Consider the following 22,547-nt stretch of genomic DNA (forward strand, 5'->3'; position numbering starts at 1 on the left):
AGAGAAGTATGGTCCCATTCTCATAGAGCCTATGGTCCAGTCGAAATGGAGATAATAAATAGGAAATTATGACAGTAGTCTGCTGAGCACCAGAATGAGGGATGTACAGAATGTCAGTTTAGAGCTCTGTTGAGGTAGAGAAAGGGATGCTGTGGAGGCAAATGGGAAGGGAACCTATTCCAGATGAAGGGTGGAGGTTTGGAATGTCAGGGAATACTCCTCGTGAGAAGAAACATATTAACTGAAACCTGGAAAATGAATCAGGCTAATAGGGGTAGGGCAAGAAAAAGTGTGCTAGACCAAAGAAAAAGCCCAGTGAAAAAGGTTGACATGAAAACATCATTTAAAGAACTGATTTAAGTGGATATGATAGGAGGTGGGAGGAGAGAATAGGCAAGAGCCAAATCTATTAAAAAGTTAGATCTTTATCCTGAGAGCAATGAGGTTATTAACCAAGAATTTTTAAGTAGGTGAGTGGCATGTTGCGGTTTTCCCACTTTAGGTACACTGGAGAATAAACTGGAGGAAAGCAGGAAAGACTGGGAGAGTAATTTAAGCAGTGAGATATTATGACAGCTCAGACTACGATGGTGGCAGTGTGGTAATGGTGGTGATCTTTTGAACATTAAAAAGCTATATTTATTTGGTTGCACCAAATCTTAGTTGTGACACATAGGATCTTGACTCTTGTTTGCAGCATGTGAACTCTTAGTTGCAGCGTATGGGATCTAGTTCCCTGACCAGGGACTGAACCTGGTCTCCGCTGCATTGAGAGCATGGATTCTGAACCACTGGACCACCAGGGATGTCTCCAGTGGTAGTGATCTGATTCAAGACATTTAGGAGATAGGATAAACAGAACTTGGTGACTTCTGGATTTTTGTTTGAGCATCTAGGTGAACAGAGATTTTATAGGTTGGCATTAGAGAAACTATTGGCTTTCCTGTTTTGGAACATGTCCTTTTTCTTCCATTGTTTCTTAGTGTTATGGTACTTTACTGGTTTTTTAGTTGGTGGACGTCAGACTTTTTTCTGGGTAGTTCATTTCTGATCTAAAACTTTTCAGTAGAAAAGCAGATCATGTTCTTCCATAAGATTATGAAAGTTAAAAAAAAAAGATTATGAAAGTTATCAAGTTATTTTGTATTCCTTGGAGGAAAGTCTGATGCTATACATGCCCTGTTGAACCTTGTTTTTTCATGTAATAAGTTATCTTGGAGATCTTTCTATACAGCTCTTATGCTTTTAAACAGTTACACAGTGTTCCACTGAATGAATGTACTGCAGCATGTTTATCAAAGTCTCTTTTTGATGGGCATTTTAGTTGCTTTTTTGTTTTTTCCTTTTAATACATTCAGTGCTGCAGCAAACATGCTTATATCCTGATTATGTTAAATCCAAATTTGTATAACAAGTCTGTTGTGAATGAACCCTGAAATGTTAGATTGGTTAGATCTGTAAAATTATTCAGTGTACTTTTATGTCTCTATGCAGGCTTCTAACTTCAACAATCAAGGATGGGTTTTTAAAATTAGACCTAAGTTTTAAATGAAGTAAGTCAGGTAGAAAAAGACAAATACTGTATGATATCTTGTGGAATCTAAAAAGTAATACAAGTGAATCTATTTACAAAACAGAAACAGACTCACAGACCTAGAAAACAAACTTACGGTTACCAAAGGGAAAAGGGTAGGGGATATACTAGGAGTATGGAATTAACAGATGCACACTGCTATAAAATAGATAAGCAACAGGGGTTTACTGTATAGCTAGGGAGCTTTATTCAGTATCTTATAATCTATAATGGAAAATAATTGAAAAAAGATGAATATAACTGAAAAAAAATAAACTTAAGTTCTTAGAGCAATTTTACGTCCCAGCAAAATTTAGTGGAAGATACAGAGATTTCCCATACATCCTCTGCCGCCCACATATGAAAGATGGATTTTAGAAGTTTCTGTTTGATGAATTGTGAAGCTCTGGAACCATTATGCAGATATTTATATATCCTAACAAGTGCCAGGATTATTAGAATTATAAACTATTGCAATTAAAATAAAGGAAGTTACAGTTTTTGTAACTAGGACAAGAAGGCTTTGTACATGGAAGAGACACTTCTAGTAACAGTGTCAGTAATTCAAGTGTTTATTGAAATTTTGATATGTGTGACACAGTGTTTTAAGTGTTGAGATAAAACAGTCTCCCTATACTAATCACAGAGCTAGTTCGCTGTTATATTAATAGATGGGGAATCTGAGGACTATAGAAATTAAGACACTTTTCTAAGATCACAGTCAGTATGTGACTGAGTTGGGATTTAAATTCAAGTTCGGTTGATTCAGAGCTCATTCTGTTTCTTTCATGTTGGGTGTGGGGAATGATTTTTGGTTTTAGCATATTGTCTGCTAGGATTTGGGTTAACAGCCCACTACATTAAGGCATTTGTATTGCTTACTGCATTTATCACATCGGCATAATACACCAGATGTACCCTCTGTTTTTCTTTTTCCTGGAAGAACATGCTTGATATAAAAGTACAAAAACTTAGTGGAAGACCGTGTGTTTAAAGCACGTTGAAATGTCTTTATTTCATGAACCAGCCAAATAATGTAACTTGGTAGTTGTATTGAAGGTTATAAATTCAAAGGTAGTAATTTGTGTCAGACTTGTCTGTCTAAATTTAACATAGAGTTCAGACTCTTGAACCAATTTTCATATTAACCTTTCTGTGTCTGTGATCATTAGGGCCTGCTTTTAGGTTGGTTGTCGTCTGGGTGGAGCACAGCCTTGTGGCTTTCAACTGCGTGTGTGTGTGTACTTGTTTGAAATGATAGAGTTGGGACATGGAAGTTGAGAGAGGAGCTGTTCTGTTTTCTTGTTTAGTAAATGAGCCGGAGTTCTTCACAGATGGGGATGGTTGAAGAGCTGGGTTCTAGCTATGGGTCACCTGAGTACTCTGCCTGGGACCTGCCTTTGTTGAGTTAAAGAACCCTTAAAACATGTTGGCATTCCTAGTCTGTACCAGCTGCCAGGACAGCACTTGGTTTATTGAATACTTAGGTTGATTTTCTTTAATTGCATGTTTTTAGTAGAAGAGATGAGGAATTGAAAAGTAGTCATGATATGCTTTTGTAAAAATCGCAGTCTTTGATGGAACTAAAGAACAGGGTGTCACTTGTGAAATGACAGAACTGGGTAGATGAACCTTTTCAGAAATAGAGGTTGTCATTGGCAGTATGTTTCTTAAAAGTTCCCAGTCCCCCATGGTCCTGTTGTTAGAGTTAAGCCTTTTAGCATTGCAGCATGGAGGGGCTTTTGACTTAATTCAGACTTCTTGGTATGTCACGGGACAGTCTTGTGGTTTCAGATGAATGTGGTTCATTGCTATTATTAACCTGGGTTGGCAGTTGTACATAACTGGAGTTTTTAGGGATTTTGAAAAGCAGAATTGCTTAAGAGAAATAGAGATGCTACTAACATACAGCTTAAGATTTTATTTTCAAATGTTATTAGCATCAAAATCAGCCCAAATTGGTTATAAATTTAGTGATATAACAATTTTAATGCTGAGCTTTTAGATAGACTTATTTAATGAATAGTTGATTAGAATTATGGTGATTAATTAGAAGGACTTGAGAATGTTTTGAGCAGGTGGTAATCATTATTTTAAAGTCTAATATATAGACACTGCATATTAGTCTCTGGTGTATGTATGTCTTATTCTCTTTGTCATTTACTGTCCTTATTTCTCATACTTATTACATAGGAAAACTCAATACAGCTATTTGAAGAGTCAGTATGCTTTTGTGTATCTCATATATATAAGTAGAATCTAAATTAAAAACTTGACATTGTATTAGCTTATTGATCATTATCCAGTTATTTTATAGTTGATGTTGTCCTTAAATTTTACAGGTATATGCCTGAATTTATCAGGTAGTATTTTTGATGCTTTTGTAAACATCTTAACTGTGTGTCCCCACTTAGTCATTTATGACTTAACTTGAATTAGTAGTGAATTTAGTACAATGTTTTTATGTTGTAAATAAATCCTACTATGCAAGTAGGATTAAAAATACTTAAAAATACTTTTTTCAATATGTGTTACCCAGTTGAACAACATGGACACAGGCTCTCTTAGTTGTTTTATCTCATTTTAACCTTTTTGCAGTGTTTCCCTGCAGTTTAAGTTCTCAGGTATGTAGAATTAATGTCAGAAAGTTAAAAACCACATAGATCAAATATGTTTACTGAGGATAGCTTTGCTATAGTGTATAGACAATTTTTGTGAATAGTGATGGTGTGCTTACCATTCTTAATGATGAGGCTTAATCATGTCTTCAGTTAAATTTGAAGTCAACATGATGAAGTGGAAAATATGGTGAATTAGATATCAGAATTTAGTTTCTGGTTAGTAAAAGATCATTCTTAAGTCTTTGTTTTTCCATGTCTTAGCTGTTGTAAATAGTGGTGTTGTGAATATTGGGGTGAATAATCTTTTTGGACTAGAGTTTTGGGTTTTTTTTCCAGATATATGCCCAGGAGAATGGATTTTTGGATTATATGGTAGCTCTATTTTTAGTTTTTTCAGGAACCTTCATATATTTCCCAGAGTGGCTGCACCAGTAGATATTGCCATCAGTAGTGTAGGAAGGGTCCTTTTCTCCAGCATTTCTTTTTTTTTTTTTTCCAGCATTTCTTTTTTGAGGACTTTTTGGTGATGGCCATTCTGACCGGTGTGAGGTGATACCTCCTTGTTGTTTGATTTACATTTTTCTAATAATTCATGAAGTTGAGCATCTTTTCATCTGTATGTCTTTTAAAATGATTTTTTCTGCAAATTTATTTTTAATTTATTGGAATATAGTTGATTTTCAGTGTTGTGTAATTAATATTTTTAGGTGTACAGCAGAGTGATTCACATACATACACATACGTTCATTCTTTTTCAGATTCTTTTCTCATACAGATTATCATAGAGGATAGAGTAGAGTTCCCAGTGATATACAGTGGGTCCTTGTTGCTTCTATGTTTAGTAGTGTGTGTATGTATGTTAATTCCAGGCTTCTGATTTCATCTCTCCCCACCATGTTTCCCCTTTGGTGACCATAAGTTAGTTTTCAGTATATGTAAATTTGCTTCTATTTTGTAAATAGGTTCAGTTGTATCATTAAAAAAAATTAGATTCTGCATGTGGGTGATATGATATTTGTCTTTCTGTATCTGACTTGCTTCCCTTAGTGTTATAATTTCTAGGTTCATCCACGTTGATGCAATGTATGTCTTTGAAGAAATGTCTGTTTAGGTTTTCTGTCCATTTGTTGATTGAGTTGTTTGGTTTTTGGGTTTTTCTCCCCATATTGAGATGATTGAGCTTGTGTAATCTGGATAATAATTCCTTGTCAGTTGCATCATTCACAAGTATTTTTCTGTCAGTATGTAGGCTGTCTTTTTGTTTTTGTTGATTGTTTCCTTCACTGTACAAAAGCTTTTAAGTTTGATTAGGCTCCATTTGGGTCTTCCCTGGTTGCTCAGCTGATAAAGAATCCTCCTGCAATGTGGGAGATCTGGGTTCGATCCCTGGGTTGGGAAGATCCCCTGAAGAAGGGAATGGCTACCTACTCCATTATTCTGGCCTGTAGAATTTTATGGACTTGTATGGTCCATGGGGTTGCAAAGAGTCGGAAATAACTGAGCGACTTTCACTAGGCTCCATTTGTTTATTTTTACTTTGATTTCTTTTGATTTGGAAGACTGATCTAAGAAAATTTTGCTGCAGTTTGTGTCAAAGAATGTTTAGCTTTTGTTCTGTTCTAGTTTTATGGTGTTATGTCTTATATTTAGGTATTAAACAGTTTTGAGTTTATGAGTGTATGTGGTATGGAGTACATATGTACTTAGTCCATCAGTCGTGTCTGACTCTTAATGACTCCGTGGACTGTAGCCCTCCAGGGTCCTTTGTTTGTGGGATTCTCCAGGCAAGAATACTGGAGTGGGTAGCCATTCTCTTCTCCAGGGGATCTTCCTGATCACCAGGAATTGAACCTGCATTGCAGGTGGATTCTTTACTGTCTGAACTACCAGGGAAGCCCTATATCGTATGAGGGAATGTTCTCGTTTCATTGATTTACACATAGCTGTCCAGTTAGACTCTTTTGCTGATTTCTTCCATTCAGTTAGGAAATACATGCTTTTAAGTATGTACCTTTTTTCTTTAGGTAGACAGATGCATACATACATAAATGCAAACCATAATATATATTTGTATATGTCTTTTTCCTTTAAGAAATAGCCTTTTGTGGCCTTACTACTACTTCTACTTATCTGGGGTGACCATAGATCTTGGTTGCCCAAGATAATCTCAGGTGTCTTTTGTGCATTTAGGGCCCTCTTTTGCTTTCAAAATTTTACAGTTTAGATGGTCATTTGTATGGTCACATTATTTTTGTCTCTACCCCTTTTAAAAGGAAACCTTTCTGAATAGTATATACTTACCATCTCACTTTCTGAGTTCTTTTTTCTAGTTGCTGTTGTTGTGTAACTACCCTGACTCCAACTCTGCACTGAAATGGTTCTTGCAAGAGTACCAAAGACCACCAAATTACAAAATCCCATGCATGGATGCATGTAGTCTTTATAAATGTTTTGGCTTTTTTTGCAGCCTTTGGCACTATGCCCTGTTCCTTTTTTCATCCTCATCTTCCTTGACTTTTGAAATAATATTTTACCATTGATTTTCTCTTTTCTCTTTTGTGGTCTGAGTTTACTGATCTTCCCTGATTTCTCTACTTTCTATCCTTAAGATATTGCTATGTCTTAAAAGTCTAGCTTATTGATTCTTTGCTTACTCTTTTCCATTTTTAAAATTTATTTTACTAAAGTATAATTGATTTATTATACTTTATTGTGTATCACAATAAACTGTGGAAAATTCTTAAAGAGATGGGAATACAAGACCACCTGACCTGCCTCTTGAGAAACCTACGTGCAGGTCAGGACGCAGCAGTTAGAACTGGACATGGAACAACGGACTGGTTCCAAATACAAAAAGGAGTACGTCAAGGCTGTATATTGTCACCCTGCTTATTTAACTTATATGCAGAGTACATCATGAGAAATGCTGGGCTGGAGGAAGCACAAGCTGGAATCAAGATCGCCGTAACCTCAGATATGCAGATGACACCACCCTTATGGCAGAAAGTGAAGAAGAACTAAAGAGTCACTTGATGAAGGTGAAATAGGAGAGTGAAAAAGTTGGCTTAAGGCTCAACATTCAGAAAACTAAGATCATGGCATCTGGTCCCATCACTTCATGGCAAATAGATGGGGAAACAGTGGAAACAGTGATTGACTTTTATTTTTTGGGCTCCAAAATCACTGCAGATGGTGATTGCAGCCATGAGATTGAAAGATGCTTACTCCTTGGAAGGAAAATTATGACCAACCTAGACAGCATATTAAAAAGCAGAGACGTTACTTTGTCAACAAAGGTCTCTCTAGTCAAGGCTATGGGTTTTCCAGTAGTCATGTATGGATGTGAGAGTTGGACTATAAAGAAAGCTGAGCGCCAAAGAATTGATGCTTTTGAACTGTGGTGTTGGAGAAGACTCTTGAGAGTCCCTTGGACTGCAAGGAGATCCAACCAGTCCATCCTAAAGATCAGTCCTGGGTGTTCACTGGAAGGACTGATGTTGAAGCTGAAACTCTAATAGTTTGGCCACCTGATGTTAAGAGCTGACTCATTTGAAAAGATCCTGATGCTGGGAAAGGTTGAGGGCAGAAGGAGAAAGGGACAACAGAGGATGAGATGCTTGGATGGCATCACCGACTCAATGGACATGGGTTTGAGTGGACTCCGGGAGTTAGTGATGGACAGGGGGGGCTGGCGTGCTGCAGTTCATGGCGTCGAAAAGAGTCGGACATGACTGAGCGACTGAACTGAATTGACTTATAATGTTGTGTTGGTTTCTTGTGTACAGCAAAGTGATTCAGTTTACACACACACACACGCATGCAGACATACTTTTTCATATTCTTTACCATTATCATTTATTACAGGATTTTGAATGTAGTTCCATGTAGGAACTTGTTGTTTATGTGTATCTTTTCTCTTTTCCATTAATATGTTCTTCCTGAATAATTTCACTACCAACTATGTGTCAATAACTCCTGTATCTGGAACTCTAGTCTAAGCTATTCTCCTGAACTCCAGAGCATTTTTTCATCAAAATATCAGAGGTGTTTCTTCTGCAGCATCTCATAGGCCCATTGAACTAAATCTGTAAACACCTTTATTCCAAACTTGCTTTCCCTCCTGTATTCTCTACTTCTCTCTTTTCCTCAAATCTGAAACCTGAGAATCAGGCATCCTTTTTTTCCCTCACTCCCCATGTCCAGTCTCCAAGTCCTTTCTTGGTCTCCTAAATAACATCTGGTTCCCTCCCATGCTATCTTCAGTGTTAGTTTTGGTTCAGGTTAGAGCATTATTCTTACCTCCACACCTTCCTCTCTAGTCAATTCTCTAAGTTTTTGTAAATGTGATTTCCTAAAAGGCACAAATGATCTTACTGTCATTTTAACACCCTGTTTACTCATTGTCTGAATGAAGTCCTTCTGTGTTTGTGTGAAATAGTTCTGAGTTTTGATCTATCGCCTGTCTGCCTTTCCAGCTTTTGTTACTTCACTGCACACTCCAGAGCTAGGGTCACTAAGAATTATAGCGTATGATGTTTTCTTCTTGCAGGGAAGAGAATACCCTTCTTCTCAACTTGAAACTCATACAGACTTTAAGTACTTCATCGATAGTAGAGAATAATGGTTATGATCATGGATTCCAGAGGCATAGTGCCTGGAATCTAAACTGAACTTTGCCAATTACTGTGTATATTTAGCTATGTTATTTTGATCAGGCTACTTAATCTGTCTATGCCTTAGTTTCCTTGCCTGTAAAATAGGAATGAAGTTGTGAAGATGAATTGATGCTGTGAAGAGTAAATGAACTAACATATGTAATGCCCTTAGGACAGTAACTGGTATACAGTAGATAATAACTGTTACCTATTATTTATTATCCATTGTATATCATTTATTATTGTTCCTTAGTGAGTCCGTACCTGACCTTCCTCTGCAGACCTCTTGTCTATATTATAATCTTGCCTCAGTTACAGACTGTGTCACAATGATGAAATTATTTATGTCTTCCTATTAGACTGTGAATCTTTTCAGTCATGTTTTTCTTTTCATACTTAATGAATGCTTTTAAGTCAGTGAATGAATGTACAGAAATATTCTCAGGGCCTGGCATTGTGCTTCTGAGGATGGTCAATATTTATTCTCTGTTTTACTGAGATCTCTAAAATGTAAATAATATAAATACACTATGAAAAGTGAAAGTGTCAGTCGCTCAGTCATGTCTGACTCTTTGCAACTCCATGGACTATAGCCTGCCAGGCTCCTCTGTCCATGGAATTCTCCAGGCAAGAATACTGGAGTGTAGGTAGCCAATCCCCTTTTCAGGGAATCTTCCCGACCCGGGGATCGAACCTGGGTCTCTTGCATTATAGACCATTCTTTACTGTCTGAGCCACCAGGGAAGCGTGTGCGTGTGTGTGTGTGCGCGCTCGCACATGTCCATGCAGTCATCTAGTCATGTCTGACTCTTTGAGACCTTTACTGTCTGAGCCACCAGGCAAGTGTGTATGTGTGTGTGTGTGTGTATGTGTGCGCGCGCAGTGGGGTGTGTGTGTGTGTGTGTGTGTGAGTGATGTGTGTGTGTGCAGTTGCCAAGTCATTCCTGACTGTTTGAAACCAGGCCTTCCTGTCCTTCACCATCTCCCAGAGTGTACCCAATTTCATGCGCATTGAATTGGTGATGTCATCCAACCATCTTATCCTCTGTCACCCTCTTCTCCTGCCTTCAGTCTTTCCCAGCATCAGGGTCTTTTCCAGTGAGTCAGCTGTTTACATCAGGTGACCAAAGTATTGGAGCTTCAACTTCAGCATATACACTGTGAGTATAGTGGTTTTTCCCCACAATCCTCCTTTTTAAAGATTGAGGTACAATTTATGTAAAAAGCACACATTTTAAGTGTATAATTTGATTAATTTTGAAAAATGTATGCATCTGTTAAACTACAACCCCAGTAAATATATAGAACATTTCAGTCACTCCAAAAACCTTTCTAGTCCATTCCCTTCCATTCTGCCCCTGGTCAAGCACTGCTTTGATTTCTATCACCACAGATTAGTTTTACCTGGTCTGTAACTACATATAAATGGAATTACCAATATGTATGCTTCTGTGTCTGGATTTTTTTCACTCAGCGTTGTTTCAGAGTTCATCTGTGTTATGACTAGTAAGTAGTTCATTCCTTGTTATTTCTGCTCGGTATTTCAGTATAAGAATGTACCACAGCTTGTTTATCCATTTTCCCTTTGATGGTCATTGGGGTGTTCCCAGTTTTCTTGACATTAGGAATATAGCTGCAAAAACTTGTCTTTGAACATATGTTCTCATTTCTACTGGGTAAAAATATCTTTGAAAAGAATTGCTTGGTCATAGCTGCCAAAAATTTTTCTAAAATGGTTGTACCGTTTTACACTCCTGCCAGCAATGTGAAAGATTCCACGTGCCTCATATTTTTACCAACAAGTGTTACTGGTCTTTTGTGGAAGTGCTTTAATGTGCATTTATCTGATAATTAATATTGTTAGCATCTTTTCCACATGCTTTGTTCCTTCATCATTCATAAACTCCTCATCTGAAGTGCCCAGGCCTCTCACCCATTTTAAAATTGAACAAATGGTTCATCTTAACTGCTTTATAGGAGTTCTTTGTATAGGCTATTTACAAGTCCTTTGTCATTTATATACATTGTAAATATTTTCTTCTAGTTTATGACTGGCCTTTTAAAAAAAACTTTGCCTTTTAATGTTAAGGTTTTAAATTTTAATGAAGTTCAATTTATCAAATTTTTTACGCATAGTAACTTTTGTGTCCTATATAGGAATTCTTTGCACCCCTTGATTGTATAGATACTGTATGTTTCTAGAAGCTTTAGCATTTAAGCTTTTGTGTAGTGTTATTTTGAGTTAACAGAACACTTTAAGTTACAAATGCTAAGGTAAGTTCATGAGAAAGCATTCTTACTCTTTTTATTATTGTTGAGATAAATTTCGTGCACTGTAAAATTTATCTTTTTACCGTGTACAATCCAGTGGGTTTTTTAGTATAGTGACACGGTTATCCAGCTATCACTGCTATCATATTCCAGAACATTTCATCACTCCACATGCTTATGAAGTCAGAGAAAGACAAATATTATATGATATCACTTATATGTGGAATGTAAAAAATAAAACATACTACTGAATATATCAAAAAGAAACTCACAGATATAGAGAACAATCTAGTGGTTACCTGTGGGGAAAGGAGAGGGGCAAGATTAGGAGTAGAGAATTAAGAGGTACAAACTACTACATATAAAATAAGTAAGCTACAAGGGAATATTGTACAGCACAAGGAATGTTTTATAAAAACTAAATGGAGAATAACCTTTACAAAGTGTGAAATCAGTATGTTGTACACTTGAAACGTATAATATTGTAAATCAACTATACCTCAGTTAAAAAAAAAAGAACTCCTTATACATTGCAGTCATCTCCCTTCTCCCCTGCCAGCCCTCCTGGGCAACCACTAATTTACTTTCTGTCACAGTGGATTTGACTGTTCTGGACAAGTCAGAGGGGATAAATGGAATTTCATGGTATATGGCTTTTTGTATCTGGCTTCTTTCACTTGGCTTAAAGTTTATAAGGGTCAGCCATATTGCAGCTTTTTATGGCCAAGTAATATTCCGTTGTATAGGTATAACATTTTGTTTACTCATTCATCAGTTGATGGGCATACCTTTAAACTTTTCAAAGAAAGTTTCTATGTTTTATTTTTTCAGATTGTGGAATATGATAGTTTAATCCATGTACTCATTGGAAGAATACTTTACAAATACTTAAATAAAAAAAGGAGCAAAGCATTCTAACTTGTTATTATTATTATTGAAGTAAATTTCACATACTATAAAATTCATCCATTTAAAATGTACAGTTCCAGCATGTCGGCTCTCTAGCTGTGGAGGGCAGGAGCGCCAGCTCAGTAGCTGTGGTACACGGGCTTAGTTGCTCCACAGCGTGTGGGGTCTTATTTCCCTGACCAGGGACTGAACCCTTGTCCCCCGCATTGCAAGGTGGATTGCAACTTGTCTCAGTATGATCCAAATCCAAGCGCAGGAATACAAATGATTGCTGGAGAAAATGACTCAAATGTGTAGTTTGTGACTGGTATATTTTCATAGCCTTCAGTCTCAGGTAGACTTTCATAATTTCCAAGAAATCTTATGTTTCCCAGTCAGCAATTTTTCTTTTTGCTACAAAGACTGCTCTCTTTGCTGTCTGCTGTCCCCACATTTTACAACCTCTCCTTTATTTTCCTTCACCTGCTTTAGAAAGTATATAGGGCTTCTAGATATGAATTCCCCCATTCTTACCCTCATATCTATGAATAATCTTCCTTTATCTGTGTCCATCTTTTCTTTTTGTCCTAATGCAGTGGTTATCCTTTCTTCTGAGGTAATTCTTTGATCTGGACTCTATATTCTATCCTCACCCACTTCCTTAGATGCCTTACTTTTCAGTCTTCCTCTCCCATCCACTTCACACTTTTGTCATCAATATGTAAACATGGTCATGTGTCCTTTTTAATAACAAAATAGCTGTCTTCTATTTCATGATTCCTTTTCTTTTTTACTTTCTTTGACATTTGTCTTAAAATCTCTATTTTCTCTGTCCTCATTGGGTCCTCAAATCTCTACAATCTGACCCCTGTACTTAGAAGTGTCTTTATCATGGTCACCAGTGACTTCTTTGTTTCTAAAACTAGTGGATACTTTCTAGTAACAGCCATGATATTTCTTCTTCCTCTCTAAAGTGCTCCTCTTTCTTAGTTTTCCTGAGACTGACCTCCTGATTTTCCGTATCTGTCCTCCTGTGGTTTCCTTTGCGTAGCATCAAAGCACAGTTTAATAAAAGCTCTTAATGGAATGCAAATCATTGTGATCTAAGGATGAATCCCTGGTTTAGTTTGATTGTCCAGGGTAAGTTTTTCATCAATTCATAGACATTTGCTAAGGATTAAATAGAAGAAAACTAAAATTATATTTTCTGTCAAGATTGGGGTGAAGGTGTTTTATGTTGCCAGTTATGGGTTTTCTTTTTGACATTCATTGATAGGGTTAGAGTTGCTGTTGTTGTTCACTTGCTCCGTTGTGTCTGACTGTGTGCGACCCCATGGACTGTAAGCCCACCAGGTTCCCCTGTCCATGGGGAATTTCTCAGGCAAGAATACTGGAGTGGGTTGCCCTTTCCTTCTCTAGGGAATCTTCCTAACTCGGGGATTGAACCTGCACTGGCGGGCAAATTCTTTACCACTGAGCCACCAGGGAAGTACTAGGATTAGGGTTAAGGCTCTCTTAAGGAAATGAAGGAATGTAATAAAAAACTGTGACTGATTAATTGTGACAATTAATCAAAAACTGTGACAATTTAATGTGACCACTTAGCCTAACTAACAATAGGCAGTTCCTGGAATGACAGTTCTTTCTTGGCAGCTGTCCTGTAAGTTGTAGTGCATGCAGTTTACGAGATTAGTATCTCTGTCATACAATTCATTGTTTTCTCTCTTTTCCTCTCTTCCTCATCTCACTCACTCTATTAGTTTTTTAAGTTGTGAAATACAATGCCTATATATAAAGTACACAGGACAAATGCAGTAGCATTTTTCTTTTTTCTTTTTGGTACTGTATCTGTGTAAACATTATCCAGTCAAAAATAGAACATCATCAGTGCCCCAGTCCTCATGGTATGTCCCTTCCTGGTGAAATCTCACCACCCTCACCTAGCTCTGAGCTGTAACCACTCTCCAAGCTTTTGAAGCCGTCATTTCTTTTGTCTTCCTGATAATTTTAATAAAAACTGAATGTGCATCACTTGATAAAACTTAACCTGATTTGAATCATTCTGTAAATGGCAGAATACACTACTGTGTGTGTGTGTGTCATTGTTTTAATTTCTTTTGCTCATGGTCTATCTATGTTTTTGCCTGCAACTGAGGTTCATTCATTGTGTTTGTTGTGTAGTGCTTCATAGTATGAATATTTACCCATTCTTTTGCTAAGTATGTGAATAGTTTGCAGTTTTCAACTATTATGAACAGTGCTTCTCTGAACATTCTTGTATAATGGCATACTTTTCTGGAATAGAATTGCTGGGTCAACTTCATTTTTACTAGATGTTTTTAATTAGTGTATATATTTTAAAACCTATTCTCCAAAAAGATTATGCCATTTTCACTCATATCAACTAAATATGAGGAATTTCTATCCCATTTGTATGTTCACCACCTTTTTACTTGTTTTTGTTTTATGAGTAGTTAGCTTTTGTTATTTAAACTGAAAACTGGATCTGTTTTTTCTTTTCCATATTAAAGAAATAATAACAAAAGTATTTAAAAATAAGGATTATTAATCTTATGCCATCTGAGTCCATGCCATCAAATAAGTATATATTTTCATTATGGTAAATGTTTTTACATATTTTTATTAGCTATATTTAGATTCATGTACGATGACTATATTTTATATACACCGAATGATACTTACCACAACTATTCTTTCTTTTTAACCTAAAGTGCCATAACTGTGTAAATTTTCAGCCCTAAACGAAGTGGTAGTATTTTATATAAAGATCTTCTGTATTATCTTGAGCAGCAGTACAACTTTGGGTTTCATCATATAGGTTTTTATTTCCAGGTGTTTATGTGGAATATTTATTAAAGCAATTCTAATGAATCTTTATTTTTCTTTAAAGTTGGCCTTTGCCAGAGTTTGATCCAAGCCAGATTCGACTGATTGTATATCAAGACTGTGAAAGACGAGGGAGAAATGTCTTGTTTGACTCCAGTGTTAAGAGAAAAAATGAGGACATATCAGTATCGGTGAGCATTGTTATTGGTTTGGTTCAAGTTTAATGTCCAATATTCTAATTCAAGAAAGGGTGAGTCAAATTTCAATTATGGTACTTTTTATTTGTCATTATAAAACATCTTTAGCATGTTATTAAAATTTAGAGCACTGATTTTGAGAATTTTTAAAGGAAAAAATATTTGCCTTATTTGCATTGATCTAGTACCAGAGAAAATTTTAGTTTGACAGTTACTTATGTACTTGTATTGTGAGATATGACTAGAGCTACAGGGATTCTTAAACAGGACCTGGTACAAATCTCCCATCTTATATAGTTGTGGAAAATGTGACCATAGAGGTGACATTATTTGTCTGAAGGTACAAAGCAAGTTAAATCTTAGGCCCTAGTCCATCATATTTTCCCATTCTATGAAGCAGTAACAAGAATGTCTATTAGTTGACTTTGAATATCATATTTTGAAATATTTTATAACTAGTTTAGCAGGAGTACATAGCCATTCACTTAATCATCCAAGTAAATGCTGGTGATTGTTGTCATTTTGCTCCTGCTGCTTCTGTTACCCTTTCAGGTATAAGGACTCTCCATTCCCGGGATCTGTAATCTGGAAATGGAAGCATGGAGCTGTCTTTCTCTCCTCCCCTAAATTGACAATTTTCACTAACATTTCAGTAAACAATTCAAAGCAGAATACTTTGGGAAAGATTCTTCTACCAATAGAATTGACTTATAATAGACAAAGAGTTGTTTTTTAATGGGCAAACAGCAGATTTTTCTACTAATAGAATTGACTTATAGTAGACAAAGAGTTATTTTTTAGTAGGCATACAGCTACTTGGGAGTTTGTACTCGAGATTTTGTGTTCTTAGATTGTGCTTTGTTAAGATTTCTTAGCTGTTATCTGGATATTTTTTTCAGTCTGACAAAAAAATTGGCAACATTTTCTTAAAGTATTACTTAGTTGTGCAGATAACTAAGTATCTACAAAGCATTAGGCGCTTGGAGATTTGTCTCTACCTTTCTTGTTGCCTGCAATTAGACATTCTTACAGAGGTAAAGATTGAACAAATAAATAATGCCAAAGGGAAATCAACCCTGTATGCTCATTGGAAGGACTGATGCTGAAGCTCCAGTATTTGGGTCATCTGATGAGAACAGCCGACTCATTGGAAAAGTCCCTGATGCTGGGAATGATTGAAGGCAAAAGGAGAAAAGAGCAGCAGAGAATGAGATGGTTGTATGGCATCACTGATACAGTGGACATCAGTGAGCTTGGACAAGCTGTAGGAGATGGTGAAGGACAGGGAGGCCTGGAGTGCTGTATGGGGTCCTTGGCCATGGGGTTGCTAAGGATCGCACACAACTGAGAGACTAAACAATAACAGCTGTGAAAGAAACATACAGAACTCTTACGAGATTCCACAGGAAGGAACCCATTTCTTATCAGTTTGGATGTAGGAGTATTAAGGAAGGTCTCCGTGAGGAAGCGACATTCAACTTGTGATCTGAAGAAATCAAAGGCATAGTATAGGAGATGAGTATTTCTTTCAGTAGCATCAGCAAATGCGTTTTACAGAGTGACTTAGGAGCTCAGTGAATTGAAGGATGTAAAACAAGACCAGTCTGGCTGGAATGATAGCAAAGTAGTATGTAAATTAGTTGAGAGATGAAATGGGAGAGAGGTAGAATAGGAGCCCAGAGTATTTAGGGCCTTAGAGGTCTTTGAGTTAGAAGTTTAGATTATGTGCTATGCAGAAGGAAACCATTGTAGGGATCTGGTTTATGTTCCAAAAAGTCACTTTGGTAGAGAGTCCAGAAATAAATTCACACATATGTGGTCAATTAACTTACAGCAAAGGAGCCAAGAACTATACAGTGGGATAGAATAGTCTCTTCAATAAATGATGCTGGAAAACTGGATAGCCACATGCAAAAGAATGAAACTAGATTGCTTTCTAATACTGTACACAAAAACTAACTCAAAATGGATTAAAGAACTTAGATACAAGACCTAAAACCATAAAACTCCTAGAATAAAACAAGCAGTAAACTCCTTGACATTGTCTTTGCAGTGATTTTTTTTTTTGATATGAGACTGATAGCGAAGATGATAAGAGTGAAAATTAACAAATGAGACTACGTCAAACTAAAATGCTTCCACACAGCAGAGGAAACCATCAACAAAATGAAAAGGCAGCATACCAAATGGGAGAAAATATTTGTAAATCATATATCAGATAAGGGGTTAATATCAAATATATATGAAGAATTCATGCAACTCAGTAGCAGAAAACAAACAATGTAATTGAAAAGTGAGCTGAAGATCTGAATGGACAGTTTCCGAAGAAGGCATAAAGTTGACCAGCAGATACATGAAAAGGTGCTCAGCATCTAATAATCAAGGAAATGCAAATGAAAACCACAGTGATGTATCTATCACCTTGTAGGATGAGTATTACCAAAAAGACGAGAAATGACAAATGCCGACGAGGGTGTGGAGAAAAGGGAACCACTGTACACTATTTGTGGGAGTGGAGATTGGTGTAGTCACAATCGAAAACAATGTGGAGATTCCTCAGAAAATTAAAAATAGAACTGCCACATGGTCCAGCAGTTCTGCTTCTATATATTTATCAGAAGAAAATAAGAACACTAACCTGAAAAGGTATGTGTAGTGCACTCTCATGTTTGTTGCAGCATTGTTTATAAAAGCTGAGACATGGATGAAGCTTAAGCACCCACTAATGGATGAATGAATAAAAATATAATTCAGCCATGAAAAAAAGGTAGCCTTGCTGTTTTTGTCAACATGGATAGACCTTGAGGCCATTATGCTAAGTGAAAGGAGTCAGACACAGAAAGGGAAATACTATATGATCTCACTTATACATGGAACCTAAAAAAAAACTAAACTAATAAATACAGAGAACAAATAGGTTGTTGCTAGAGACAGGGTGTAGGGAGTGGGGAAAATGAGTGAAGGGGCATCAAAATGTACAAATTTACACTTAACAAAATAAATCATGGGGCTATAATGTAGTATATCATGATCACTGTAGTTAATGACACTATACTGTATATTTGAAAGTTGCTCAAATGTAAAAGATCACACAACAGGAAAAATTTTTATAACTGCATAATGATGGATGTTAACTAAACTTGTAGTTTTTAATTAATTAATTTTAACTGGAGGCTAATTGCTTTACAACATTATGGTGGTTATTGCCATACATTGACATGAATCAGCCATGGATGTACATGTGTCCCCCCATCCCAAACCCCTCTTCCACCTCCCTCCCCATCCCATCCCTCTGGGTTGTCCCAGTGCACTGGCTTTGAGTGCCCTGTTTCATGCATCAAACTTGGACTGGTCATCTGTTTCACATATGGTAATATACATGTTTCAATGCTATTCTCTCAAATCATCCCACCCTCACCTTCTCCCACAGAGTCCAAAAGTCTGTTCTTTACATCTGTGTCTCTTCTCCTATCTTTCATATAGGTTCGTCATTACCATCTTTTAAAATTTAAAAATATATGTGCATTAATATACTGGTGTTTTTCTTTTCTGATTTACTTCACTGTATAATAGGCTCCAGTTTCATCCATCTCATTAAAACTGACTCAGATGCGTTCTTTTTAATAGCTGAGTAATATTCCGCTGTGTGTATATACCACAACTTTCTTATCCATTCGTCTGCTGATGGACATCTAGATTGCTCCCATGTCCTAGCTATTGTAAACAGTGCTGTGATGAACATTGGGGTACACGTGTCTCTTTCAGTTCTGGTTTCCTTGGTGTGTATGCCCAGTGGTGGGATTGCTGGGTTGTATGGCAGTTTTTTTTCCAGATTTTTAAGGAATCTCTACACTGTTCTCTATAGAGGCTGTGCTAGTTTGCATTCTCACCAACAGTGTAAGAGGATTCCCTTTTCTCTACACCTTCTCCAGAATTTATCGTTTGTAGACTTTTTGATAGCAGCCATTCGGACCAGCGTGAGATGGTACCTCATTGTGGTTTTGATTTGCATTTCTCTGATAACGAGTGATGTTGAGCATCTTTTCATGTGTTAGCCATCTGTATGTCTTCTTTGGAGAAGTTAACTAGACTTATTGTAGATATCTTTTCATAATGTATACAAACCACTGCATCATCATCATGTCATAAGTCTGACTTGAATATAATTCTGTTGTCACTTATATGTCAATTTTTTAAACATAGTGAAAAAACCACCTTGTTGGTTGTGGGAGGAATGAGGGAGAAGGAAGTGTTCGGTGAATTCAACCAAAATGGTTGAATAGCTGAGTAGTGAGAGCCAAAGCCTTTGACTGTGTGGATCACAATAAACTGTGGAAAATTCTTAAAGAGATGGGAATACAAGACCACCTGACCTGCCTCTTGAGAAACCTGTATGCAGGTCAGGACGCAACAGTTAGAACTGGACATGGAACAACAGACTGGTTCCAAATTGGGAAAGGAGTACGTCAAGGCTGTATATTGTCACCCTGCTTATTTAACTTATATGCAGAGTACATCATGAGAAATGCTGGGCTGGAGGAAGCACAAGCTGGAATCAAGATCGCCGTAACCTCAGATAATGCAGATGACACCACCCTTACGGCAGAAAGTGAAGAAGAACTAAAGAGTCACTTGATGAAGGTGAAATAGGAGAGTGAAAAAGTTGGCTTAAGGCTCAACATTCAGAAAACTAAGATTATGGCATCCGGTCCCATCACTTCATGGCAAATAGATGGGGAAACAGTGGAAACAGTGATTGACTTTTATTTTTTTGGGCTCCAAAATCACTGCAGATGGTGATTGCAGCCATGAGATTGAAAGATGCTTACTCCTTGGAAGGAAAATTATGACCAACCTAGACAGCATATTAAAAAGCAGAGACGTTACTTTGTCAACAAAGGTCTCTCTAGTCAAGGCTATGGTTTTTCCAGTGGTCATGTATATGGATGTGAGAGTTGGACTATAAAGAAAGCTGAGCGCTGAAGAATTGATGCTTTTGAACTGTGGTGTTGGAGAAGACTCTTGAGAGTCCCTTGGACTGCAAGGAGATCCAACCAGTCCATCTTAAAGGAGATCAGTCCTGGGTGTTCACTGGAAGGACTGATGTTGAAGCTGAAACTCTAATAGTTTGGCCACCTGATGTGAAGAGCTGACTCATTTGTAAAGACCCTGATGCTGGGAAAGATTGAGGGCAGTAGGAGAAGGGGATGACAGAGGATGAGATGGTTGGATGGCATCACTGATTCAGTGAACATGGATTTTGGTGGACTCCAGGAGTTGTTAATGGACAGGGAGGCCTGGCGTGCTGCGGTTCATGGGGTTGCAAAGAGTCAGACACAACTGAGCGACTGAACTGAACTGAACTGAGATGCCTAAGAGTCAGAGTTCTAGATGGTCAAGCAGACAGTTGAAATCCAAGTCTAGCTGCAAATGTGATAAGCATGTCGTCTTTGTATTTAGAATGCTAATAGCTCAGCGGAACTTGGTTAAGACTTGACAGGTTGACAATGATTGATTAATATTCTTTATTATTTCTTTAGCAAATATTGAGTTTTTTTTTTGTGTTCTTGATGATGTGCCATTGAATTGCAGGAAATAACCTCTTTACTCTCTTAATGAATGCTATTCATTGTGTTTCTTGTAGCAATCTTCCCTTTTGTTTTAAACATACTTATGAATCTTCTTTTCATGCTGTTTCTTGAACCTTTTCTGCCCACCTTTTATGAGATGATGCTTCATTAGTCTCATTAGTCTTCTCTTTCTTCTCTCTCGGTTAGTTCTTTTCTTTGCCTGCACGTCTTCACAAAGTCTCATTACCCATCACGAAAAATATGATTATCCTTTTACTTTCTTGTATATGTGTCCTGTCTTTTTCTGCCTTTGTCTCTTTTCTTCCTTCTCAGTGTGTGTTGGTGTCTCCTAGTTTCTCTGCCTCACTGTCTCTCAGGCTCTGCTCCGTGTCTCGTCTCCATCTCTCCTTTGCATCTTTTTGTGTCTCTTCAGTATCTCTTCTTGCTCTTGTCTCTGAGTCTCTCTGTTTCTCAGTCTGTCTGCTGACTCTCATCTCATACCATCCATTCAGTCTTCTGAAATTTTCTTATAAGCCTGCTTCTTTTTTGAACTTTTCTCTAGGCCCACCAGTGACTAGAAATCAAGCAGCCTTGGGTACTTGCAGTCTCATTTGTTTTATATATCCTCTCTTATGTGCTGTCAACCTGGTTGAGGATCTATCCTTTTTCGGGCTTATCACAATTTTTTGAATCCCTTCTGATTTCTCTAGATATATCTTTTCTCCTACATCAGAATTCTCATGGTCTTTTGTTTGTATTGATAGCCTTTCATTAGACTTATGTGTCATAGCTGTATTTGTTTTTAAATTGCAAAAAAAAAGTACAAAATTTGTCTGTTATTCACCTTTGTTTCCTAAACTGTATCCTGCCTCACATGTGTTAATTTTTCAGTACATATTGTTGATCAGCTTTAATTATAAGTTAGGAAGTTTATATCAAGATCCTATAAATACTTTCATGAAGATTTTATATATTTCTTTTGAACACCAGAGAGCACATGTTTTTTTCCCCCCAGATTGTAAGCTGTTGGAATCATTAAATGTTTTTTTTTCATCTACTGAATAAAAAAACATTAAATTATGAGTTCTGCATTGGCAAAGAGTATGATGTAAATGATAATTTTGAACTGTTTACATGATATTTTGGGCCTGTGCATAATGATGAGATTGGGCATCAGCAGCTCCCTGATATTGTCTTAAAATGCTGAAGTAAAGTTTTGTTAATTAATGTATAGCTTTCTCAGAACATTTATTCATTCTAGCTCTGTTATATTCTGTGAAAAATGACTCAAACATTCAGTGGATTTAATCAAGAGAGTTCACTTATTTATAAAAGTTTATTTTTATTGTTTTACATTTGATCCTCAGACCTTATTCATTGTCTAGTTGAAGTGTGAAATTTATTGAAATGTGGTTTTTTTGAACACTGCTATAGGCAGATGGATCAAGTGTGATTTGATCATATGCTACTATCTTTATCCTGGACATTGTTTTTGCGTTAATAATCTAATGCTTTTTCATGTACTGCCAGTGAAGTTGCATTGTAATTCATGTTTCAGCCTTCACATTCACAGGCTCACGTAACTTTGGAAAGGTTAATATAAATTTTAATATGTCAGAGTTTTGCACACTGAAACTGTACAAGTGCCAATAGTTGAATCGTAATCGTGACTCCAGATTTAGAACATAAGATTTGGTTAGGTTATTGAATCTTCTTCAGTGTTGATATACAGAAATCAGTGAACTCCGTTTTTGCAAATAACTTCCACTTGGAAGTATGAAGGAACCTAAGGCTCCATTTAAAACAGCAGTTTTTGAAAGTGCCTTTTCATAAACTTAACAGAATCTTTATGTTTAAAACTTTAAGTCTGCTGAAGTACATAAAAGCTTGAACAGATCAAAAGCAAAATATGTTTCTGGATAATG

General features: G+C 36.8%; 1 protein-coding gene across 2 annotated transcripts in view; it reads left to right on the forward strand.

Moving 5' to 3' along the window:
* Positions 1-22,547, forward strand: part of FNIP1 (folliculin interacting protein 1) — a 118,175-nt gene that overhangs the window by 30,820 nt on the left and 64,808 nt on the right. For both annotated transcript variants that reach the window (XM_065918162.1, XM_065918163.1), the window contains exon 2: positions 14,920-15,046. In XM_065918162.1, coding sequence (XP_065774234.1) covers positions 14,920-15,046 — 127 coding nt within the window. The remainder of the gene's footprint in view (positions 1-14,919; positions 15,047-22,547) is intronic.

The sequence above is a fragment of the Muntiacus reevesi genome, chromosome 1 (genome assembly GCF_963930625.1).
Source record: "Muntiacus reevesi chromosome 1, mMunRee1.1, whole genome shotgun sequence".
Classification (NCBI taxonomy): Eukaryota; Metazoa; Chordata; class Mammalia; order Artiodactyla; family Cervidae; genus Muntiacus; species Muntiacus reevesi.